Genomic DNA, 24,903 nt, shown 5'->3' with positions numbered 1-24,903 from the left:
ACTTCTCACCTCGCATCAGAGGATGAGAGATTGTGTCTACGGATCACTGTCTCGGCTTATGTGCGCGTGGATCATTACCGTGGCGAGGATATTGAACAGACTAGAAACCACATGAGCGACCAAGCAAGTGAAATGAAGTCCGTCAAAATCTGCTGTTGATCAGTAGGTAGGTAGTGTGACCAAGGGTTCGATTTACCCGTCTAGTAATATATCCGGGCAACAATGTCCCGGGGAGTAGACAGGGTGGAGAAGAAGCACAAAAGAAGTCGTACAATCGATAGGGCAGACTTGACAGACAAATAGTGAAGCAGTGGGGTCGAGAGGGACTTGTACTTTCACAGGATAGCATTCCCGGTCACATAATCGTCACATGCGAACAGGGAGAGTGTGGGAGCTTTTGAGAGAAGGGAAGGGATTATGATGATGAAATGCGGCACCTGTGCACAGTGATGCAAGTGATGCAGACGCCGACAAGGTTTCTGGCGTCGCGCGGGGCCGGAGCAAGTAGAGCGATCGAGCGGCGGGCAGGCATTGTGTTGTGGAATCGGTGATAGATGCGCCCGAATAAGGTGAAAAGCAGGTGTTATTCGCCTCAAAAGAAGAGGGTCAAGAGGCAGAGGCGGCAGAAGAAGAAGAAGAAGACCAGGAATCAGAAGATGTAGTGGCCAACCCAAGCAAGCGGTCGTCTCAAGTAGTCGGTAGTCACAAGCCTCTTTCCAATCATTAAAAGAAAACGAGAAAGAAGAGGCGATTCTCCCGGAGATCATTCTCTCTTGTTGTAAATGTTGCACTAAGACCGAAAGTAACCATTTAGTGTTTCAACTGTCTCTTTCTCCATCTCGCTCTCTTTCGCCTTCACACTCTTTCTCTCTGTTCTCGGCCATGTGCTTTCCTATATCGCAACATCCCAAGCACACTTTGCATTGAACCAAATCTCCCACTTTTTCTTTTCTTCTGTTGTGTAACTCGATCGACCGCGGTACCACAAGACCCAACATAATTCGGCCTATTTGAGTCCTGTCTACCAACCGAAGGAATTTACTTTAGTTGTTTCATTCCGATACCGTCAGCCATCGTGCATAGTCGGTCCCCGCAACCATGGCGAAAGCGCCCGCAGTCGTCATCATTGTCAGGTAAGTCAAGTCTATCGCCATCTCTGATCGTGTTTTATCATGCAGCAGCAGCAACAGCATCAACCAGGAAATTGACTGTGCCATGTAGACATGGAGCTCGCTTGGATGCAGCCGACAGAAGCTGGCATCTCACTTCTCCGACACCCTATGACCCGCCGCTCACATACGGAGGCTGGATCCAGTCGAGAGCTCTAGGTCTGCGCATCGCCAGTCTGTTGCAGGCGCGCGAGCAGCAGAGCGAGAGCGCCAGCAGTTCTCCCGCCAACTCGCCCAAGCCCAATGGCAATGGTGAATCATTCAACAGCAACAGTGCGCAGCAGAACGGCAGCAGCTCAAAACAGAAGAAGAGAAAGCACAAGATCTTCGTACACTCATCACCATTCCGACGATGTGTCCAGACCAGCATAGGCATCAGCGCCGGTATCTCGCAGTACGAGGGACTGCCCCCGCTGGCGAGAAAGGGCAGTGATGCCAGAGTCAAGGCCGTGAGTCAGTTGCGCTCTTCGTCGCCTAGACTGTACGCTGTCGACTCGCCGAGACTCGAGCCCATCCCCGAGCCCCTTCATCATATCCCAGACCTCAAGGACGACAAGGATCACCAGCAGCACCAGCACCAGCAGCAGGCTCTCAAGTCGCCGACCTCAGAGCTGCCTCCCCAGCCCGACAGGGTCACTCTGCGCGTCGACGCCTTCCTGGGCGAGTGGCTTTCCCCCGACTATTTCGAGTCCATCACGCCTCCGCCGAACAGCGCCATGATGCTGGCAGGCGCAAAGGCGAATCTGATGAGGAAGAGCGAGGAGATTGCGAACTATACCCCCACGCCCCCCAAGGCAGTGGGCATGTGGGCAGCCGGCAGGCACTCTTCCGCCGACCAAACAGGTCATCATGCCGCCCCGACCAGAAGAGACCGCTCCAACAGCTCCGGCACCGCTCCCACTTCGATCAACCACGGAAAATCCTCCCACGGCCGATCGAGTCCCTTCCGCATCCCCGCAGACAAACACGATGGCTCCACCGGATATGTGCCTCCCACGCCGACTTATGCAATGTCGCCTGCCGACCCCATTCCCGGTGGCTATGTTGCGCATGCCAAGGACTCTTGCGTGGACGTCGACATTCACTGGGACAGCATGCGCGAACCTCTTTATTGGGGCGACGGAGGTTCCTATGGCGAGGAATGGAGCGCCATGCACAGACGCTTCAGGAGGGGAATAAACAGCATGATTGACTGGTACGGCCGCCATCACGACGAAGAGGTCGCCAGAGGACACACGCCGACGGAAGAGGATGAAGACGTGGATGAGGTGCTGATTCTTGTCACCCACGGTGCAGGCTGCAATGCCCTCATCGGTGCCTTGACCAACCAGCCTGTGCTATTAGATGTGGGCATGGCATCTCTGACAGTCGCCGTGCGCAAGGAGGACGCCGACTTTTCTTTGCCTCCCAGCGCTGTGGCCACGCCTGCCGCCGAGGATACTGATCCGCTTGGTCGTGCTCGCCCTCCCGTTCGTCGCAACTCGACCGACCATGGCCTCGGAAACGCCTACGATCTCAGAGTCATCGCATCCTCTGAGCATTTACGTCCTGGTGTTGACCCCGCCCAGACTTCGCAAGGATCCTCCTCGCCTCTGCTGTCTTCGCAGAAGAAGCCGGATTCGAGGCGACGCTTCGGGCCTCAATTGTTCACCGGTGTCGATTCTTCCCCAGCTGCCGACGCGGGTGTCAATATTGGCGAGCCAGTCGGACTTGGCAGATCGGCTTCTACCATCGGACCAAGCGGTATGCGCCGAGGATCAGTTGCAACTGCACGGCCGGAGCGAATGAGAACTTATAGCTTGGCCGCGGCGGCACAAGTTCAGTCGGCACTCGAAGAGATGAAGGTCAACACGAACAGCCCCACCGGATTGTGGTCTTCTCCAAGTGTCGAGAAGCCGCCCTCGCCTGGCCACGACTTCGCTCTGGACTCCTCCATTTCTCCCGATGCATCTAGGCCCTCGTCGCGTCCGGCGTCTCAGCCAACATCGCGACCGACGTCACGACCGACATCTCGACCTTCGTCCAGGTCTCGACTCGCTCTGGATGCACAAAGAGCTACGGACAACGTCTCGCCAAGGAACACATCTGGTAGTTTGACACCCAACGAGCACAAAGCTGCCGCCGAGGCGAGAGAAGTGGAACTCGAGAGCGACAGCGCCATCAGCGACTTGCCTGCTGTTGGTTCAGCAGTGCCGAACAGCTTGAACAGGAGCCTTTCGCAGAAGGGCTTGTGGGGCTCGGCTCCGTCTGGGCTTGTGTCAAGAGAGAGGGGAGTCCACAAGCGGAGGTGGACATTACAGCAACAAGGAGATTGAGCACAAGTCAAACAATGCAGATATTTCCCAACTGCTGCAGTGGCAAGAGAACAAAGCTTGAGCTTTTATCTTTGGCATAATATGATGTTAAGGATTAATCAATACACACCACAGCGGGCGTTCTTCGTGGGCGTTTTTTTCTATCGATCAACGGAGCATGACAAGGTTCGGAGGGAGACATCAGTCACGCGTGGCGTGATATCATTCGTTTCTGGGCAAAGTGACGAAGAGAAAGAACATTGGGTGATTATCAGGCGCACACAGGCACAACAGGATGGTCTAGGCGGGCAAATGCGAATGGCGTTGGAGTGTCTACGAAAAAGGAAACGCCTTTTTATCGTAGCCATGCACCTCTCTGTACGTTTACAGTTGATTAGATCCGAGGATAGACCTTTGCCGTCACAGCGGGGGTGTGTTTTCAGCAGGATTAGTGGTTTTTTCTTTTCTTTTCTTGTTTTCTATGCTAGCGAATGATACACCCCTCTTACTATCGAGCGATTGTTGTATAACCACTGTACTTTTCTAATAACCGTTTTGACATGACTTGAGCGCAGGTGTTACAGTATATCGGCGGGTTTCTTGTTGTAGGTAGTCAGGCAAGCGCCAAGACCTGTCTGTCTGTGGCCTCTGCCTGTCTTGCGGTAGTACTCCACCTCCACCTATTTGTAGTTGTTATACATGTAGTACACAACACACACTTCCCAGACCGGATTATAAGCACCAAAAAAACAAGAAGGAATACTGCCCTACCCATCATCTGGCCCTACGGCCCACGGAACAAGCAAAACATGGATCCCAGCAAGAAAAGCCAGCACCTCCCTCTGCATCATCCCCATCATCCCCATCTTCGAGACCAAGACCAACATGCCTCGTCCACATCATCTCAATCTTCTCCGCTGCAGCAATCAGCATCAGCACCAGACATGGTGGCCGACTCGCCCTCGGCGGAACTCCTGCTCGACGACGCCGCAAGCGGCCCAGCAGCAAGGCAGCAAGAAACCGAAATGCCAATGACCATGGCCGCGTCGCTGATCCTGGATCATTTGCCGCTTGATACGCATCGGGTGCTGAGCGAGGCGGGCAGGGCGGGCGTGCCTGAACGTAGTACGTGTCGTGCCTTTTCTTTCTTGGTGTTTTCTAGTTGTTGTTGGACAGGGTGGACATGGGGATTGGGAATGGTTGTGGGAGTGGGATGGGTATTGACGTGAGAGAGAAAAACAGTCACGATTCATCTCAAATCCCTACCCAACACGCCTGCGATGAAACAGCCGCGGTTCAAGTGCGATAGTTTGCGCAATTTCGAGTATGTCGTTTTGTTCCTGAGGCGGAGGTTGAAGGTATTGTTCACCTCTTTTTTTCCCCCTTCTTTTTGTCAATTTTAACCCCCCTTTTCTTGCTGGTAAGTAACAAAAAGGAAAACGAGGGTTGGTCTGATAGGCAAATAGGTCAAGGACGACGAGTCGGTCTGTTGTTATATCAATAGTGTCTTCGCTCCGGGGCTCGATGAGGGGATTGGGAATTTATGGAGGGTGAGATTTTTCTTTTTCTCTGTTCAATCTCTTTTGCTGTCCGATAGACGACTGACTTCTATACAGTGTTTCAAGATCAACGACGAGCTGGTCGTGTCGTACAGCCTTACTCAAGCCTTTGGATGATGAGATCAAAGAAACAAGAGCAAGAGCTAGAAACGCAGATTCGTGAGAATCGACTGGTCCCGAGTAAAGGGGCAGTTCTCGAAGCTCTGATCTTTTCATGTTCCTTCTGTACTGGTGTGGAGGCGATTGGCGATTGATTGTAAATATACTAGACTCGGGGACCAACTAACGACGATAAAAAAAAGATAATGATAACGATGCGAACACTAACAGTAATGATGATACAATATCAAAACAACGACTTTTTTCCATAGCTGCGATGACATCGTCAACAGAGTGACCATTCGATGTACTTGGCTCGATACAGATATGCCAAGAGAGGACGGGCAAGAGAGATGGATATCGATATGGAGAGATGTAGAGATCGAAGAATGATGGATGCGGATGTCAGGAATACAAGACGGAGCCACGTGTAGAGATCAGAGAACCAAGAACATGCAGAGGTAGACTCGATATTGAACTAATCGAAGGGGAGGAAGGAATAAAGATGGAGACAAAAAAATACTTGGCCAGTCCGGGTCACTTACTCCACTTCTGGTTGCTCCCAACCCAACTGTCTGTCTGTGTTCCCCGAATCAGAAATCACTGGCAATATGAAATGCACACAGAATGAAGAGCAGTGGAAAGGGATGAAACAAGGTTGTATAAGTAGCAAGAGTAGTCTCCTCGCCTAAAAGATGCCATTTTTCCATTTCTCCAACGCTACCCTCGGAATGATGCAGGCGCCACAGAGCAAAAGAGCAAATAAAAACAAGGACTCCTCCCAGATAAGTAAATGCTAGTGGTAATGAGACAAGAAAGGAGATTCGTCCATTTTCAAAATCAATTGCAAGAATAGGAAAAGAGACAAAAACAAAAAGCATCATGCCGTCAGTTCAGACCGTTTCCCTTTTTCATCGTGATAATCATCAAAAGAAACAATACAGCAAAGGAAACTCCTCTCAATACGAATCGCTCGCTCGTCCCCTTCCACCTCTCTTGACATCCCACTGGATCTCGGGATGCACGACCCTCATATGCCTAGTCAGAGCGTCATTTCTCGAAAACGTCTTTTCTTCTCTGCAGTACTCGCATCGCACCTTGACCTTTTGACGGTTGTGGATCGTGTCTTCGTGGCGGGTGAGATCATAGGGCCGCGAGAAGATGGTGTTGCAGGGCTTGCCTGTCGACGGGTTGATGCGCGTGCACTTGTGAGGACCGGCTTGAGAGTTGCGGGCGGCGAGGGCGGCGGACGTCATGCCCGATCCGACACTTCCAACGCTGCCCACGCTGCCTTCGCTGCCGTCGTGTGACGGATCTGGCGAAACGGAGTTGTTGACCGAGGAAGTGGCTGTCGTAGGTGGGGCGGATGACAGAGAGGTAGAAATGTCTCTCTGTGTCCTGTGGACTTCGCGCTTGTGCTTCTGCAGCTTTACGGGCGAGTCGAAACGCTGCGTGCAATTGTGAAAAGTGCAAGTGTAGCCTCCCGTGGCGGCCGATGTGTCGGCAGGACGCTGGATGACGGCCTCTGACTGCGCGCTGCCTTGACTTGACATTGGTGCATCGCTGATGCTGGACTCCATGGAAGTCAGATGGGCAGGGAAGTCGGGGGTCTTGTCCATGTTGAGAGAAGACGTCGGACGGTATTGGGGAGCGGTGTAAGGGTTGTTGGAGGGTTGACTTTGAGCGGCAGACTGTTGATATTGCTGTTGTTGAGCTTGCTGCTGCTGTTGCCGTTGTTGTTGTTGCTGCTGTTGTTGCCGCTGTTGTTGCCGCTGTTGGGCCTGCGCTTGAGCCTGAGCCTGCTGTTGCTGCTGCTGTTGCTGTTGAAGCTGTTGCCTCTGTTGCTCTTGCTGCTGTTGTTGCTGCAACTGCTGCTGTAATTGTTGCTGCTGCTGCATCTGCAAAAAGTCAAAGCCACCAGAGCTTGTCGGCACATCCGTGACCTGCTGCTGCTGCGGCCTGAAGGCGCCCATATTCGAAGTTTGCGATGCAAGCGAACCGCCGAAGCCTTGGGTCGAGGCATCGAGGAAGTTGTTGGTGTAGTACTCGGAGGGACCGACGTGCTTCTGGTAGCCGGCGGGTAGTGCATCTGGAAACAGCGGCATATCCGTCGTGGCGTCGATGTCGTAGTCGAGCACGGCGTCCCTCGGCGACATGGTCTTTGTGGCCTCTCTCGTCAGACTCGGCTTGGGCATGTGTCTGTCCATTTCTCTGGCGCTGGCCTCTTCGATCTGTTGCCTCCTTGCGTCGGCGGCGCTGGTGAAGAAAGCGCTGGGCGACTTGAAGGCGTCGGAGCGACGGGACGCGTCAACGGGTGGAGCGAGCGGTGAGCCGGGTCGGAAGGGTGACTTCTCGCGTTGAGAATGCGTGGGCGAACGGGAGCGCATGTCGTTGGCTGATCGGATGCGGTCCTGAACGAGGTTGCGACTCGGCGAGAGGTGGCTGGGGTCCGTCGTCTTCTCCCGGCGTCTGGGCTGCAGATGCGTCGACGAGGGAGTGGAGGAAAGCGAGGGCTGAGAGAATTCGGGATTGTATAGCTCGTCGGCGGCGGCAGCAGACTCGGTCCTGACCAGCTCGACTCTGGGAGCGGTTGATCGGTAGTCTGTCATTCGGTCGAGGTGTAAGTAAACGTCTACAATGTCAGGGTCTTTGTCCTGCGTCTTCTCACCATTCGTGTTGATCTTGAACAATCCCGGCCTCTCTTCCGTCGTCTTGGTGTCCTCTGACTCTGACTTGTCGTTGTCGTCATCGTTGGTCACCGGTGGCGTCGACGGTGAGTCGTGGCCTCTGCTGGACACCGACTGCCGAGATGAATGTGAGAAGTCGGGCATGACATCGGCTGCTGCATTATGCTGGTCCATGGCCATGACCGCCATGTCGAAGTGCACGGCTGGAGTGTGCGAGAGCTGGGACGGCGTGTGCTCGATGCTGTTGTTGTTGTTGTTGTTGTTGTTGTTGTTGTTGTTGTTGTTGTTGTTGTTGTAGCCGAAGAAGCGCTTGTCGTCGAATTGGTTCGACTGCGAACGGGGCGAATGCTCGCTGCTGACAATGTATGGAGCGTTGTTGTTGGCGAACGAGGCACTACCGCCGAAGGGCGACGATGGTCCCGTCGACGAGTTCACCGTGGATGCTGAGATGTTTCTCTGATGGCCGCTCTTCCTTGGTGAGTTCTGCTGTTGCTGTTGCTGTTGCTGTTGCTGTTCTTGGAACTGCATCCCCCAATCTGGAAGTAGAAAGGCGGAATCAAAAAGGAAAGAAGCCGACGACGATGACGACACTGCCTGTGGCTGGTGACTCCACGGAGGGTAAGGGACTCCTGCCTCGTCGCTGTTGTGGTATGTAATAGTCGACGGCTGAGGATTAACAGCAGAAGAATTGGAAGAAGACGATGCTGTTACGGTATCGTCAAACATCAATTGTCGTGATTGGTTGCTAGAGTTGTTGTATATCGTACGACGAGGGGTTGTGGTCGTGTCTGTGTCTGTGTCTGTGTGTGTGTCTGTGTCTGTGTGTGTGTGTGTGTGTGTCGGGTCCGAGTGTTGTTGGTGGTGACAGAGTCGACTTTGATCAGAGAAAGAAGAACGGAGAGAAGACAATGGAAGCCTCTGGTCGTCAATGTAATCGTCGTAGTAGCAAGTCTGTTTCCGTACAAGGTTTTTCGAATTATCGTCGAGAGTTGTATATCCTGCAGCTCGACTTCTGCTGTGGCTTTTGCTTCTGCTTGTAATTGTATGACGTGATGGAGCATGAGAGATCATGGCGGAAAGACCAGGGTACTTCTGTACCAAAACGCCTGTATCCACTTCTTCTATCCGCTTTATAACAATAAACTCCAGAGAGACCCCTTCGAGTCGAGTCTATCGCGTCCTGCTGCGCTATTCCCGAATCGGTCTTCGGCCTCGGATGTCCGTTGCAGAAATAGATCACGAGGGTATATTTGGTCCGTCTTTCGCGGGCGGAATGAGTCAACGATATTCCCCTTTATTCAGCTGCCTGAATGCTGACGTGGTGGATGTGTTCGAGTTCTTTAGAGAGAGATACCGTACCACAAATTCAAAGACAGAAGATGGGAGAGCGAGATGACCGGTTTTATCAATTCCATTCTCATCGCTTGTCGCGGCGAAATTCGCAGGGAACTCCGCTTATCCATACAGACCTACCTATGCTTGGGCTACTACCTTACTCAACCTGACCTGTGGCTGTGCGAGTATTTGTATTCCTACAGGGTCTAGATGCCGGCTTGCCGATTCGCGCTTCTTCCATGCGTGGAAGCCCACAGATTCGCGCTTCTGTGCTTGATAATGCAACATGCTTTGCAACCCTACGAGGTACGGAACGACAGTGCATCTTACTGCGCATTTCCCGCTTACCTCGGTCCTGTGTAATTCATGTCGGATTAATTCCATCTAATGCCGCCTGTACCCATGCTGCTGCCGCCGCTTGCTGCAAGGCGGACCTGCGCCTATCCCGGAAGATCAAAGCACTTCGTGTCTATGAATAATCATCGAATCGTTTACCAGTCTTGGCTCCGTCGTCTAGTGTCGTCCCGGGCAGCCCCCAAGCAAGGGGTCCATCCAGCGCTTGGGTCGCTCGACAGCCACGAGCCCACGCCAGATCTGATCTGACGCTTGTCGACTTTCCCCGACCCGCCGACAGCTAAAAAGAAAAGCTAGCACGCGTCGTGAGACTCGCGACACCGGTCTGTCGTGGACTTGCTATAGCACCTCGTCCAGTGATTGGTACAGGTGCAATTCATAGATAGCCCATAGCCGCATACATTGCATACACACACCAGCTGTACAATAACAAGATTTGCCCTTCTATGACGGCAACGTCCGCTGGCGTCAACAGTTCTTGACCAGGTACCTACTGTACTCCAGCCTCCATGTTACGCACCCCGCCAAGCACCTCTATCTTCCTCACCACACGACTTCTATAGCCACCGTCCAACAGACCCCGTGACTCATGTTTACACGCTATAGTATCAGCATTATGCCCACCCGCTCGTGTCGATACAATTCTGCTGCCTATCTGACACCGCACCGGTCACAATCGACAGAGGCCGACCCACATCGTGCTGCCAACCGCCTCGGCTTGAGGCTTTTGCTCCTTGTTTCGACACTACCTCGAACCTGGCATTGTCTGTTTTCCTGTTCGAGCCCGATGCATATGTGCCAGCCTCTCCCTGTCTCTGCAGGTACCGGCCCTTTTTGCATGCGTGTAACCTCGAAACATGTGTTGTGCTGTAAAGTCTGTATCATGCAGCCCCGTAGCGAAAGGATATTTTGGTAACAGCCGTACAATCTTCGAGGTTCTGGCCCACTCGGAGCCCACCGACCTGCAGGCTGCGTAGGGCTGTGTGGCTTGCTTGAGGTTCTGTGGCTTGATCGCCCCACGCGGAGAAGTGCGGGAAGGAACGATACCCTTCTCACGTTCTGCTGAGCCACACTCCGATGCAGTGATGATGATGCACAGTGTGGCTTGCTTCGTCGCTGGCCGACCGTTACATTGTGGCTAGTGATCTACGTCATGAATATGTATATGTGCTGCAGTCGACAGTGTCTGATTGGCTCGTGGGTTCTGGCTCGTCGCAAAGCTTTACCTAGCGCGAGAATGGTGTGTGGCATGACAGCTACTCGGCAGTCGATCTCTTCCGAGGAGATGTCGTTACGTTCGTTTTAACCTGCAGTACACCCAGGTAATACAGCAGTAGCTTGAGTGTAAGAATGTAGCAATCACCACTCGAGCCCTTACTTGAGATTCGAGCGTCCACACTGTTTCGTCTTTTGTCGGTGTACGCGGGCGTCGTTGTATGTATAGTACTTGAATGTACACAGCCTCACAAGAAACTGTAACTCCGGGCAAAGCTCTCGCAGAACGACATTCACTTCCCACTCTATGCTGTTTCCCCCTTTCCCCTAAGGCCCTCCCTCCACATCATCGCTGTACTGTAATGTCTGTAAACACTCCAGCGTCCGCCGCTCGCTCCGGCCTCGCTACAATGCGAGCGAAACGGATAGATGAGACCGATAAAGGGACGATCGGACTTCGACCCAATCAGCCTCATCGTGCCTCATTTTCCCTGACCTAAAGACAAGACCGAAAAGAAAAGAAAAAAAGGGTCTGCTGCTCGCATGCGCCGATCATGTGGGACTCCCCGAACGTTGGATGGATGGACATACCGGTCGTCTGTCCCTTCGCGCGAAACTGGCACGCACTTTGTACGTAAATGATGGAATGCCATGCCATGCCTTGCCATGCCTTGCCATGCCATGCCATGCTATTGCATCAGATTCAGAGACACTTTTGCGATTCCCATTCGTCGTCTGTTCTGGAACCGCTCCCGCGCTGTGCCCAATCCAATCGTCGCTGTCGTCGTCGTCATCGTCCTTATTGTTCTTCATCACCGTTGCGCGTCGCATCCTACAGGAAACGAGAAATTGTAATCAACGGACGGTGCGGCATGTCTAGGTACAGTACCTTTGTACTTCATATCGCAAGCGGAGAGTTTTGGACTTCGAGTCTGCCCCCGAGTCGAGTCGTGTCGTGTCGTGCAGCGGAGCCGCTCGGACCGCGACCCTGTCCTTTGACATCAACATTCTGTAATGCAGTGTAATCAATACATTACTAAATCCCCTCGTAAATGGATAAGGCCGGACGGCAGGGGAGGGCTTCGTATATATTTTATCGCGGGGATGGAGTATACTGCACGTACTCGGGGGCTGTGTGATTTGGAATTTTGTCCTGTGCTGCTGACTGAGTGGCGAGAATCGGGTTGGTTGTTCTGTCGCACTTGTTGCAAGTATGCGTCTGTCCCCGGCTATTTTTTGGAGTGAGACTTTGAAAGGTGTTGTGGAGATGTACATCTACATTCACCTATGCAAGATGCGCGTACCATACGTGTAGTGTACGCCTGTGTCCATTTCTTATCGTATGTCAGATGGGGACTAGATTTGCCCGTATGCAGCAATTGCTGCGAGTACGTTGTTGCTGTATGTGAACGACATCTTGTGTGCGGTCTAAACGCATCACACAAGAAACATGCCGTGCATGCACCACCGTGTAGATCAGAGATGTTGGAAATGCATTTACTGTGTCATCTATCTTTTATCTTTCCACCACTAACCCCCTCCCCTTTGCTCGAGTCATTGTTGAAACAAGCCCTCTAACCCCTCACCGCCTGCTTCTTCATCCATCAAGCAAGGCGCGCTACTCGATCCGTTCACCTCAGTGGACTGCCATAAGCACCTCGAATCGGTGTGCTGGTCCCCGTAGCCAATCCGACCACCCGTCTGACAGGCGTGCCAGGTGCGCTCTTCTGCCCGTTGCCTGGCGTCTCAGGTCTCCAGATACCGTCGTCGATCTTGATCGCGCTAGGAGGCTTGAAGTTGGTTTCTCTACCCCGGTCGAATATCTCCTCGAGTATACTCTCAAAGATACCCGCATCAACGAACTCCTCGTACTTGCGCCATAGCTTCAATGCCGTTCGCGCATCCTCGACTGAATCGTGGCCCTTCTCACCGTCTTGTTGAATCTCTTCCTTGAGCAGGTACCATGCCAAAAATCGCAAAGACAGACGGCGTTGACTACGCAGACGATGCGAAAAGAGATCGACCGTATCCACCACTTGAGCGCGAGGCACATGGATGTTGATGGTGCGGAAGTCCTTGGGCAAACCGTGGCCAACAAACACGACACCAAGGTTGAGGAGAAGCCAGAGCTTTTTGTACGCGGTCTTGAGACTCACGAGGTTGTGCTTGCTGACTGCTCGGTCGAGGTCACCCGGAGAAATGCCCGAGTACGCTGTGAGATAGTCGATGACAGGCTCTGATGCCGCAATATAATCATCAATGAAAGGTAATTCTTCATGAGGTCCGGAACCTCGAAGGACGGAGACGCGTGCTAAGCCTAGTCGTGGAGGTCGCACAGTCTCACGCGTGCCATCTGCTTTGATATCGATCTCAGCCCTAGACAACGCGACGAACTCGGCATCAATGGCAACTGGAGTGCCTGGACGTGGTGCCTCGGTGCTCGGTTGCAATGGTCTGAGGACTGATGGATCGGGCTGCTTATGAGGACCTTTTGGTAGATGATAAAGCAGAGAAGGATCCAAATTTTCCTTCCAAGAGTCGTCAATAACGTGTGAAGCAGCTTTCGCTTGGTATGTCAGAACAGAAGGGAGTTTCCAATTTGCGTCAAATCGCAAAGCTTCCTCGGGACTGGTCCGTCTGACGAGGAAGTCGTTGAACAAGTGCCAATTGGGAGTATTGGTAGGATCTCTGTTGGAGATTGCCACTGTACAAAGTAAGAATGATTTCGCATGTGGATATGACTGGTCGGACTTACCATTTATCATTGAAACAAGATGCGACTTTTGATTCTCACCGCTATTGATATCAGCCACAACACCCACAAGCTCGTACACCATAATGTCGTAGACTCCTCGTTGAAGATGCAGCTTCAAGTCTTGCCCTTCGTAACAGAAGAATTGTCCTCCAACGATGATGACGCCAATTTCTGCCGGAAGCCAGCCAGGCGTTCCCCATAGTTGCTTATGGTCAGGGCTGTGAATCGCGGCGTTGATCATCATGACCTTCGGGATGCTGTTTATCGTTTTACGAGTATTGAGTTGTTGATAGCGTTTGCATCTATCGCACCAGCCTCGCGTCTGATCTTGCCTCTCCACACTTTGTTTCAAGACCTGGGAGAAGGAGGGCTTCGGAGCTCTAGGATGATGCTTCACCGTCTGTATAAGTCAGCGAAGGATGCTGCATTGTCAGTCCTACACATACCTTTGGAGGATAGACCAAATCATGCACAAGTGTTTCGCCCGGTTTCAGCATTTCATTAGCACAATGTTGACATCTGATAGCTGTGATGGCGCCGGTGTTTAAGGCTTGCTCCATGTGTCTTGCTTGCCGCAGCCTGTAGTTGTCTGCGAACGTCCTAAGGAGGAATCTATTGGCTGCTTGGATAGTCACCGTCAAGGGGTTACTGGTGAAGTGTTGCTCCAAAAGGCCAAGAGTTGCGGCTGCAGAAAGGTCAGATAGATACCATACGGAGATCAGTGACGGACTTACCTTCGGACAGACTGCTCAACGTCTTCAAGAAGTTACTCGCCTGACAGTTGAGCCCGGCGGCCTTTTCTAACATATCTGTGAGGAAACCCATCTCACAAAGTATGCAGTTGTCGTAATGGCAAGACGTGGCTGTGTGATGAAGTGCAAGGTTACGAATGATAGGCGTGAACCGTAGCAGCTGAAGCAGCGGATTCGCGTAGGAATTCGCTATATGAGTCTCCAGGCCAGAGTATTTGGTTTTGTTGTAGTACCTGTACAGATTTAGCGGAGTTTGTGTTGTACCACACTAGTCAAAACTTACTCAAAGTCAAAGTCATCAACGCCGAATTTGCTGTATTTGATCTCGACATTTCTATACATTACTGGTACTTCCTTCCTCGTAGTACCGTCGAGCGCCAGGTCACCGAGTGCTTCGAGCGCCTCGCTCATTCGGCGGTGCCCTTCACCCTCAATTCGGTCGTCCTTCGCACGTTCGCTGATGAAGCGTGGAGCTGCCAGCGTGTCTGCAGCTCTTTGAACCGCTCTCGTGTCCTCGAATTGATACCGCCGAGTTTTGCGTGGGAATGGCGCAAAGCCACCGATGTCCGACCGCTTCATTGTAGTAAGAATATTAGGATCAATCTTTGCAGGAGGTGCTCCAACCTCAGAAATAACGTGACTTGGCCAAGACGAGAGTAGCTTATCTCGATAGAACGGCATGCCTACAACACTGAGTGGTCTATAGCAAAGTGAGTATATAACTACAGAATGTAGAAGCAAACACTTACACCTCAGGAGAGAAGTCTAAAGTAGGAATCGGAGCGGCAGTGTCAGGAAACTCAGTGGGGCTGGCGTATTCGGTGAATTGTATCTTCGCTGGAGAGCCCCAGAGATGTATGATACACTGCGCGTCTGCGAGGGCCAATGCCTCTCCAGAAGGGGCCAGATCCATGCCCAATAAGTGAGTGTCGAAAATGTTGGCATGACGCATGGCGGGAGAGTCTGGGTTCATTATGTCGATAGCATATATCAGACCAGCAGATGATGCTACTAGACAAGTCGTGGACATTCGTGGATGCATTCGAACGAAAGCCGCGCCTGGAGGGAATGGTACTGGTGGTAAAGGGTGGAGAATCTTAAGGTTAAAGACATTGACAAGGTGATCCAGCGCATACCCACTATGTTGTCGCTGAGAGTAACCGCAAGTCACAAGCAGATCCGAGCGTACATCCATGTCATTAATCCATCCGGAATGTGCTCTCCAGTTTCTTAACACCTTGCATGATCCCGGATCCAGGAAATGGACATGTCCGTCCTCAGTTGCCGCACATATATGCTGGCTTCCACGCTTCATTAGAGTATATGGCGCTTCTGCAGCGATCTGACCACAGGTTAATAGCTTTCCTGCGTATAGAGGTAGGAGTACTTGCTGTGGACGTAATAACTCCCTTTTCGATGTCAAGCTTATACATAGTCGACTGCCGTCCAGCCACAAGGACCTCGTTCGTGCCTTTGGACGTGAAACTCATGCACGAAAGGTCCGTCATGGATTCGACGCTGAAGAAGTCAGGATACCAATCAAGCACATCTGCGTAGGATGACATACTGAATATGCCATTGTGTCAAGCCCCTTCGATGGGCAAAATGAACACTTTTCGAGGATATCGATAACACGCCCTTGTCGCAGAGCAAGATCTGCCTAATAGCACCTTCGCTAGATGCGTGACCTCTATATGAGGTATACCTCTGCAGTTCTGGGCCATAGAATGAAGTCACGCGTCCCTGAATGGACATGCATAAGACGAAAGTATCAAATGTTGTCGTGGTAATAGAAGCTTACATATTCATTGCCAGCCCATAACAACTCCTGCACCGAGTCGAAAGAGAAAGCAGTCACTGGTGTATGTACAGCATTTGGACCCGGAGGAGGCAGCAGTATCCGGCTGACCTGTTTCCAATCAGCATTCCGCAATGTTTGGCAGACTATCGTGATATCGCGACAGTCCCCCTACGCAGGAGGGGGGTTATATTACCTCATCCCAATCCGTCTCCATCACCGGCTGCTGATGCTAGCATTGCTTGACGGCAAGGAACATGGGATCGAGTAGCGATATAGCAATGTTCAATCGGTTTGCAGCATCGATATCAACAGCCTCCCTGATGATCTGGCGAGATGCTCGGCAGGAATGAGCTGAGATAGTCGCGGTTGGGTCCAGTCGCGTCGTTGATTGGGCCAAGCCTACGCGCCGGTAAAGGCCGGGTAAATCCGAGCACTTGGCAATGGATACGGCACATGAAAAGGCTGTACATTATACATGGAATATCAAAGACAATGGCTCGAGATCTAGAGTAAAACGAGTCATTCATAACGTATACATGACTTTAATTTGATCAAAGACACTGCGCCGTGAATCGAATCGGTTCGATATCCCCTTTGGTATAGGATAAGTGACATAGCTGTGTACGGAAAATCTTTGATCCGGTAGTTCGGTGTACGAGATACAGTAATACTGGATACCGTCCTACTCGGATAGTCTGTCAATCTCATGACCTTCAGTAATGTGAAATGCAAAGACGGACTTTTTCAGCGTTCCGGCATCTACGAGGCCATGAGAATCCTCTTGTACGCTAAACCCTCCTTCCCGGCACATGACAACACGTCGAATCTCATGTCTCTACGTTCAAGTAATCTTCGAGATCATGTTCTAACATCGATGACGCTCTTCAGGGCCTGCCGAGATCAGGCACTCCGCCGAACCTCGCGGCACGCATGAAGCGAGGCCTGCCGGAGAAACGATCAATCCAAGATGTTAAGAAAGTCATCGCTGTGTCCTCCGCGAAGGGTGGCGTGGGCAAATCTACGATCGCTGGTATGTTTGGTTCGACAAGGGACGAGCACCAACTCATTCAAAACAAAAGTGGCTAATTTGTAACAGTGAACCTGGCACTCGCTTTCGCCAGGAGTGGTCTCAAGAGCGGGATCCTGGATACTGATATCTTCGGGCCCTCAGTTCCTACTCTACTGAATCTCGAAGGCAACGAACCAAGGCTCTCAAGCAGTAAGTATCACAGCACAGAGCGTGGCCCATCGAAACGTTCTGCTTATACAAGCTCCAGACAACCAACTTATTCCCCTCACAAACTATGGATTGAAATCCATGTCTATGGGCTATCTTGTGCCCGAGACCTCTGCCATCGTTTGGCGAGGACTAATGGTGATGAAAGCTCTTCAACAGCTGCTGCACGAAGTCGAATGGGGAGGTCTTGATGTTCTTGTCTTGGATTTACCGCCCGGCACAGGAGATGTACAATTGACTATCACACAGCAAATACAGCTCGATGGTAAGCAGTTGAACGCCTTTGCTACATGAATCCAAAAGAATCCGCTAACAGCGTTTCCAGGAGCCGTGATTGTGAGCACCCCTCAGGACATCGCACTCAAAGATGTAGTCAGGGGTGTCGAGATGTTTAGAAAGGTCAACGTACCGGTAAGTCACTCTTTTCTCTCACAGCCTTCATCGTGACCTGATATGGCACCGAGACTTACGAGTACAGATTCTTGGTATGGTCCAGAACATGTCTGCATTCACATGTCCTACCTGCTCGAGCACGCACTCGATCTTCGGGACTGAAGGAGTGACGCGCAAGTGCAAGGAGCTAGATATCGATCTGCTCACCGATATACCGCTGCATCCGCGTATATGTGAGGATGCGGACAACGGTAAGCCTACAGTGGTGGCAGAACCAGACAGTCTTCGAGCGAAAGCGTTTAGAGATGTGGCAGAAGACTTGAGGGTGCGCCTGGGCTTCTAGTATTTACGCGTTAACTTTTGTATTGCCCTATTCGTCAAGTATTGCATGAGACCAAGGTGATAGCCTGTCGTCCGATTTCTGGAAGATTCAGAAGAGCATGACAGCAGCGGGTCAGCGGCAAAAATAGCATAATTGATCAGAGCACGGTAGGGTAGCTTGCCGGCAACATGGCAGAACGACAAGTGGACCAAGATAGCATGTACGCTCGCTGGACAATCGCCCGACAGTCGAAAAAGATAGCGCATCACCAACGCCTTGTATACGAAGAGTTTTAGTGTTGCCGAAACATGCTCCGCAACTAAGACCTCCCGAGCAGTATGTGGCGAGTCAGTTGTAGAAGGCCATACGAATCTGATAGGCAGGTAGACCTGTTAGGCAGTCCTACCGGAGTCTGGTCACTGCTCTGTCACATGCCTGCTAAACATCTGACGCAGTAAATGAGATGTGATCAGGATGATCCCTGAAACATACTACTAAGATGACAACTCTGGGGGCAAGGGTGACAGTCTGTGGTCGGTGAAAGCGGGCCGGACAGATGTTGGCCGTGAGTCTTGGCTACAACCAATAGGCGAAGCTGCAGGTATGACGAGTTGAGGCTTTTCGGAGCTGCATGATTGGGGAAAAATGGAGATGGCGGGCAGGATGGGATGAGGTGAGGCGTACGGGATTATAGTGCAGTAGTAATACAGTAGTATGTGTATACTGCTTCTGGATGTACAGTAAATACCGTAGTGCGTAGCTAAAATACAGTAGTGGTATGCACAGAGCGAGGAAGCACATGTCTGTTCTGACAACGCATACGCATCCGTCCACCCATGCAAATCGTCCATCAAAATCGTTCAATCAATTCGCAAGCATTTATCCATAGTCTTATCTCCATACAGCTTGAGGCTGGACTCAGACTCGCACAAGGCGCAGTGAAGTCACCAATGTTGAGCAGCCATTGAGTGCAACGTTGATGGTCTAGCATTTCATGAGTGGAAGAGTTAACACGCTTTTGCAAGCAAAGGACACCGACATTCCAAAATATACCTACCTTGTTTGTACAGCGCCTGACCCGTTTAGCCATTGCTGTATGGTGTTTGTTTTTCCATCCTGAAGCAACCATTTGGTCTATCTGTCGCGGACCTCTGGTTTGATATTGATCAGGGCGCCCGCCACGCATGCCAATAATTGTACTACGGGCTCTCCGCAAGCACTGTCCTGCCCCTTCTACTACATTTATCTACCTGGCCTTGTCACCTCGAGGTACATCGCAGTCTCAGCATTAAGAGTACGAAGCAGGTATCCGCTGCACAGTACCTCACCGTCCAGGCAGTACTGAGTACCTTACCTACCGTACTGTCACTGCACAGGCGGCCCGCGTACCTTCTCCGATCCCAATCACTCTACTGGTGCCGCAGCCGATAGTTGCAGCCACAATTCCAATCATTTTTACCCTTTGCCCATCTTGTCCACTCGATCTGATCAGATCAGCGAACAGAAGGCGGCGCTTGTCACAGCGCTTGTCACAGCGCTTGTCGCAGCAAGTCCAGCCAAGGCAGGCAGGCAGGTTTCCATTAATCCTAATAATAATAATCAGGAAGAGGCAAAAATGCCCTCCGCACAGTCGTCTCCCAATCCGGCACCACTCGGTCCTGGTGGTGCGGCAGGAGCAGCAGTAGCCCCCCCGAAGCGGCCATCGTTGGTCTCTCGACATTCATCCTCGACCCATGTCGCCCAATCACCCGCCGGTCCTCCTCTACCTCGGCCTGGTCCAGCGCGGCCACACAAACATGTCGTCGGTCGACAGGGTCGCAATCCCTCCTTCCATCGCAGCCTGAGCAAACTCAAGATCCCAAACTCTGCCGTTGCCGTAATTGACGACGACTCTGGCCCGCCGACTCCCAAGGCACGACACCACAACAGAACCCACAGTTCCGGTGCTCTTTCTGCCGCTCTCTCTGGTGCCCTCTCTGGCGCCACCCCCACCTCTGCCGCCCCTCCCAGTCCTGGACACAGACCCGGCCACGCCATGAAGAGGACCAACACCAGTCTCGCCCTGCCTCGTACATCATCGCAGACCACGCTCAAGAAAAACCACTCTAGCGGTCAATTGACCAGACTCGGCTCTTCTCGAAATGTCATTCACGCCCACAAGGGCTCGCGACAGGAGCGCCCCGATCTGCGAAGAGCACACACCCAACCACACAAACGCCATAAGAGTCCCGCTCCCGCACCCGACCATCGCCGGCAAACCTCGGTTCACTTCAATGTGGGAAGCGACGACGACGACGACGACCAGGCACAAGAGATGGAAGGTGTGGACGATCAATGGACCGAAGACAGCGCATCCGCCTCGCCCAATACCACAAGAGACAATACCCGCAACAACACCCGTCAGAACTCCATTGTCCTCGATCCCGTACACAACCCCTACGCCCAGAGCGCACATCCGAGACCCGAGGAGAAGCCGCCGGATAGCAATAACTATAATGATGATGACGACGAGGAAGACGAAGACGACGACGACGACACGGATACCGGCAATGCCCCTCCTGCAATAGCGGCCCCTCTTCACGCCTCCAGCACACGCACGAGAGATTTTGCCACACAAGATGAAGCGCAGGAGGCTTCTCACAAAAATGCTCAGCTCCACCATCTGCCTCAACAGCAGCAGGAGGCAGCCGGCGAGGGAGACGACGCCGATGCGGAAGACGCTGACCAGGAGGCCGAGGAGCTCGACGAGAGGCATCAGCAGCTTCGTCAGCTCCAGCATGAGCGTCAGCAGCTTTTGCGCAAACAGTACGAGCAACAGGAGGAGCAGGACAAGCAACTGAAACAACAAGAGCGGGAGCTGAAACAGAAGCAACGGCAAGAACAGCAAGAACAGGAGCGGGAGAAGCAGCAGCAGCAGCAGCAGCAGCAGCAGCAGCAGGCACAACAAGAAGCACAGATGAGCGAGAGTCAAGAGAATGGGAGACATGACAAAGACTCGGATGTTTCGTCGCAGAAACACACCCAGCGAGCCCCGTCACGAGAGCTGAATTCACCCTCTCTCTCTAGCCACCACTCACGTCCCTTGGACACCGATCTCATCGCCAAACGTCTCCTCGAGAAAAACTCGCCTGCACCACCCCGCGTCTCTTCGATTTCTGCCCTCGCGAACGCAGCCTCGGCCGACCCCAAGTCTCTGTCTCAGTCGCAGAACGGTAACCTGGCTCCCACCGGCGCCAACAACACACCTATCGTCTCACGCTTCGTCGGGCCCGAAGATGGAACTGACAGCAAAGACGCTACACCTAGAACACACTCTGGCTTTCTACGCAGTAGTTCACGGCATTCATCCATATCGCATTCGCACGTCCAACAAGATACTAACCTGCAGCGCAATAAGTCGGCGCCCGATTTTGCAGCTCAGGAGAGAGGATTCCGGTCGCCGACAACCCCTTCAGGCGCACGCACTCCCGATACACTGATGAATAACAGTCGGACACAGCAGAAGTTATGGTTACAGAGGGGTCTCAGCAATATCGAGGCAAGCAGTCAGCCGCACCTCCCAGCGCTGCTACCCACAGGAAGGGCACAAGCCATGCGCATCCCGCAAAGGGGCATGCAATTCGAGTTTGTTGACAAAGAATATGCTGTCGTCCGCCGCTTTCACAATACTCTATTGCAGGGCGTGGAGAGAATCAGAGTCTTGAATGGAGGAAGCCTGCCAGGCAAACCCAAAAGACCGCTTGGTTCGTCGGCCCCCACAACCACCGTCAACGGCAAGAGACCGGGCACCGCAAGAAGCATGAGGTCTGTCAAATGCTCGGCCAGCATGGCCGAGAGGAGCCACCGAAGCTCTGCGAGTCAGAGAGCCAAAGTAAGCTTCCACACTGGGGCCAGTCCCGAAAGCGGCAGGCAGAGCCCTGTGGACGACGAAGAGGACGATGAAGAAGACGATGGTCGTCCTAATCTGGCGACGGAGAGACCCCTCACTGCTGCGGACATTGCAAGGAGAATATGGGAAAGCGATGTTGGTCTAACCGCCGCGGCAGCTTGATCTGCTGCTCCATAGTTTGGACAATTGTTCATGCTGGGCTTATGGGATAGGTTGCTGTGCACTCTGCAAGGCGTTGGTGGATGAGCGTTTTGCATATTATGTTCTCATTTCAATTCCAACTCTGTCCACGAAGGAGGCTTTTTGTCGAACTCTAACGAGTCCGAGCGAGGCATACAGCTATGAATTACCAGTGTACATAGATGCATACCCGACAGTGAAGCATTGAGGGATGATGGGTTTACTACTAGCATTAATATCGAATATAACCGATCTTGCAAATTGAGCGTCCGTACATAGTGACTTTTACTATTCTCTCCTCAAAAGTGTCACACTGTGATACACCAAGGCACTTTTAAACAGAAGCCCGAGTATTTCGGCAATTTTAACCATCGACTATTTCCAGACTTTCTATAGTTGCCGCCACGCCCTCGTCCAGGCAACCTCTCGCTGTCAGCCACTATTTGCAACTTCTCAAGAGTATAAACCCGTTGTGCAAACAACGCGAGAGAACAGAAGCCATCATGCGGTCTGTTGACCCTGTTGACCAGACTTGCCGAAGCGAAGACTTGCCTATCGTAAAAGCATATCGATTAGAGCAACACCCACTTAACATATTGGGTAGTCGGAAACTCCTCGTATTCACGCAATGACACAAGCGGCTACGGACAGCGGTTCGTGGTGGGGGCCTGCTGCGGGCAGAGGCGATCGGATCGTCAGGAACTACAAGGGTTCGCAGCAAATCTCACGACATTGCTGGACATTGCTGGTGATTTGTGACTTACATTGCACATCCCTGTTCATCTTCCTCAACCACCTTTCACCGAGGATTCTGCGCGTGCAGAAAGACGAGATCGCCACACTCATCAAAGCTGGAGATTGATCTTTCATTCACTTGGCACTTCGCCGGCCCACCGCTTCAGAAGGTCTCACTACAGGTCAATAATTCACCGGCGTGCTATAGCCGATGGGAGGGGTTTTTCCCTCATGTTTTCTTTTCGATCTGCCGTCTCTTGGTGTGGTTGGGCCCAACCTTGATTTTGGCCTGGACTTCTTCCGTCGCGTGACTGCAGAGAGAGAGAGATTCTGCGAGTTCAGGAGGACACAGTATCAATTTCTTCATGCTTCGCTGTTGTCATCTGTCAATAGTTCGGCCGGTGCAATCTTGCGCGATTGTCGGACAGACGTTTTGGCTGATTGATTACATGCTCTTGGGTCTTTTGATTACCACCCCAGGTTTCCATCAAAGGGTAAAAGCAGGATAGGCGCAGATTCCCTCGGTCGCTGCACACTGACCACACTTAAGCAATCACGCGATCCCGGACGAGGTTAGTTTCCGCTCTGGTTCCTCAAAACGAACCCACATGGAACCTGCATGAAATGAGCGAGCTAAACCTCATCCAGCCTCTGGTTGTCTACCGGAAATTGCTGTAGCGATGCGCTCCATCAATGATTGGACAATGGACCCAAGGCACCTTTTCATGGTTTTCAATAGTCGGGCGACTGACCCAAGATCAGGTCTGCATCTCGCTCCGAGTGACCATGCACAATCTGGGTCGCCAATTGGGAAACTCGCTATATCTGCACTACCTACCCGTCACCTCGTCCGATGGCTTCCTCTTCCCTCTCTACAGTCTATACAGTAAGCTATACTGCACCCACGCTCTTTTCAGAGTCTCAATCCTTTGCGAGCAGCGCTCTGCACCACATTCGTTTTCACGAAACCCACGATAGCTTCAGCCACTCCTTCCGGTTGCGATTATATACACATTAGTCATACCTGACACCTCACGATTGCTTTATATCGACAGACATCTTTACACTAGTACACCAGCTTTCTTGTTCAGACTCGACACAATGCAGATTAGCAACATCCTCCTTGCCTCAGCCCTTGCGCTGACCGCCTCGGCTGCGGATCTCACCTCGGTGTCTACTTACTACACCACGTTCACTGTGAACCACGTTGTCGAGACTACCACTTGCACCTCGACTTCGACGGCCTGGTCTTCTTCATCCTCGGTCACCACCTATCCTACTGTTGTCCCCTCTGTTCTGAGAGCAGCAATGGACTCTGCCTCTTCTAGCAGCTCAAGCTCTATCGTGGCGCCCGTCAACACTACTTCTTCGAGCAGTGCCTGGTCCACCTCGACCGCAAGCTCTTCTTGGTCTACTTCCGTGGTCAGCTCATCATCTTGGGTACCTCAAGCGGTAAATGCCACCGCCGCAAGCTCTGCTTCTGCATCTGCATCTGCACCTTGGAGCACCAGCACTGGCGTCGTCCCAGCCCCAGCCTCTAACGGTACCTCCACCCTGAGTGGCATCTCCAAGCCTACTGCTTCCTCCTACACTGGCGCCGCCTCTGGCCTCGCCGCTTCTCTTAGCGGTGCCGCTGCCATCGCCGCCATCATCTCATTTGCTCAACTTCTCTAAATGCAAATGCAGACCGGGTGAATGACTGATCAAACCCAACATCAGTCATACAAGTCACCCACCCTCGCAAAAAGATGTTTCCTATGTTTGCTGCCCCTGCCCAAAAACCAAACTTCACTTCTTGTATTATTCTTTCTTCAATAGACCCAAGCACACCTTCTTCGGTGGCTGGTCTCCATTTTATTCTCTACGGCTTGATGATTCGGAACAAAACACTGGGGAAAGGAGACGGGACGACTCCCTTTGTTGTCACTTTTCCCCCCACATTGGACTGTGGCTTTTGACGACCATTATACTTCACTTCTATTGATATCCCCCCACCTTTATTCACGCCACAAGTTTTTTGTTTTCTCGCAACTCTGCCGATACACATGCAGATTTACCATTCCTCGACAGATGTCGTCGTCTTTCAAGGCGCTTGACTCGGAGGTTAGCTATCAGTTGTGCTATCGT

General features: G+C 52.2%; 6 protein-coding genes across 11 annotated transcripts; 4 read left to right on the top strand and 2 right to left on the bottom strand.

The window, feature by feature from the left end:
- Positions 1–1,098: 1,098 nt before the first annotated feature.
- AAFC00_004276 (uncharacterized protein) lies at positions 1,099–3,484 on the top strand (the record flags this gene model as incomplete). Its single annotated transcript, XM_069343894.1, has 2 exons — positions 1,099–1,133; positions 1,222–3,484. 2 exons carry the CDS (start codon positions 1,099–1,101, stop codon positions 3,482–3,484), a joined length of 2,298 nt encoding a protein of 765 aa, XP_069202447.1.
- A 788-nt stretch (positions 3,485–4,272) lies between these two features.
- Positions 4,273–5,139, top strand: AAFC00_004275 (uncharacterized protein; the record flags this gene model as incomplete). Of its 3 annotated transcripts, none has more annotated exons than XM_069348153.1 (4): positions 4,273–4,588; positions 4,706–4,821; positions 4,930–5,013; positions 5,080–5,139. In XM_069348153.1, 4 exons carry the CDS (start codon positions 4,273–4,275, stop codon positions 5,137–5,139), a joined length of 576 nt encoding a protein of 191 aa, XP_069202446.1. The 3 variants fall into 3 exon arrangements, with proteins under 3 accessions (XP_069202446.1, XP_069202445.1, XP_069202444.1); XM_069348152.1 differs by having other exon boundaries at positions 4,408–4,588; XM_069343893.1 differs by lacking the exon at positions 4,273–4,588 and having other exon boundaries at positions 4,744–4,821.
- Positions 5,140–6,080: 941 nt separating this feature from the next.
- Positions 6,081–8,879, bottom strand: AAFC00_004274 (uncharacterized protein; the record flags this gene model as incomplete). 3 transcript variants are annotated; one of them, XM_069343892.1, is made up of 2 exons in its annotated part: positions 6,081–7,723; positions 7,790–8,879. In XM_069343892.1, the coding sequence occupies 2 exons, from the start codon at positions 8,877–8,879 to the stop codon at positions 6,081–6,083; spliced, it is 2,733 nt and encodes a 910-aa protein (XP_069202441.1). The 3 variants fall into 3 exon arrangements, with proteins under 3 accessions (XP_069202441.1, XP_069202442.1, XP_069202443.1); XM_069343891.1 differs by having other exon boundaries at positions 7,790–8,534; XM_069348151.1 differs by having other exon boundaries at positions 6,081–8,534.
- A 3,464-nt stretch (positions 8,880–12,343) lies between these two features.
- AAFC00_004273 (uncharacterized protein) lies at positions 12,344–16,234 on the bottom strand (the record flags this gene model as incomplete). 2 transcript variants are annotated; one of them, XM_069343889.1, is made up of 10 exons in its annotated part: positions 12,344–13,416; positions 13,468–13,867; positions 13,914–14,152; positions 14,202–14,452; positions 14,503–14,919; positions 14,969–15,561; positions 15,611–15,737; positions 15,787–15,962; positions 16,021–16,128; positions 16,214–16,234. In XM_069343889.1, the coding sequence occupies 10 exons, from the start codon at positions 16,232–16,234 to the stop codon at positions 12,344–12,346; spliced, it is 3,405 nt and encodes a 1,134-aa protein (XP_069202439.1). The 2 variants fall into 2 exon arrangements, with proteins under 2 accessions (XP_069202439.1, XP_069202440.1); XM_069343890.1 differs by having other exon boundaries at positions 13,468–13,858.
- Positions 16,235–16,746: 512 nt separating this feature from the next.
- On the top strand, positions 16,747–17,993 carry AAFC00_004272 (uncharacterized protein; the record flags this gene model as incomplete). The annotated part of the gene is made up of 6 exons (XM_069343888.1): positions 16,747–16,803; positions 16,909–17,050; positions 17,117–17,239; positions 17,298–17,522; positions 17,583–17,668; positions 17,736–17,993. 6 exons carry the CDS (start codon positions 16,747–16,749, stop codon positions 17,991–17,993), a joined length of 891 nt encoding a protein of 296 aa, XP_069202438.1.
- A 1,594-nt stretch (positions 17,994–19,587) lies between these two features.
- On the top strand, positions 19,588–22,023 carry AAFC00_004271 (uncharacterized protein; the record flags this gene model as incomplete). Its single annotated transcript, XM_069343887.1, has 1 exon — positions 19,588–22,023. The coding sequence occupies one exon, from the start codon at positions 19,588–19,590 to the stop codon at positions 22,021–22,023; it is 2,436 nt and encodes an 811-aa protein (XP_069202437.1).
- Between the last annotated feature and the right edge of the window lie 2,880 nt (positions 22,024–24,903).

Source organism: Neodothiora populina, assembly GCF_041146345.1.
Source record: "Neodothiora populina strain CPC 39397 chromosome Unknown canker_contig_17, whole genome shotgun sequence".
NCBI classification, from domain to species: domain Eukaryota; kingdom Fungi; phylum Ascomycota; class Dothideomycetes; order Dothideales; family Dothioraceae; genus Neodothiora; species Neodothiora populina.
Note: the sequence above shows the minus strand (reverse complement) of the source record. Positions and strands in the feature narration are given on the sequence as shown.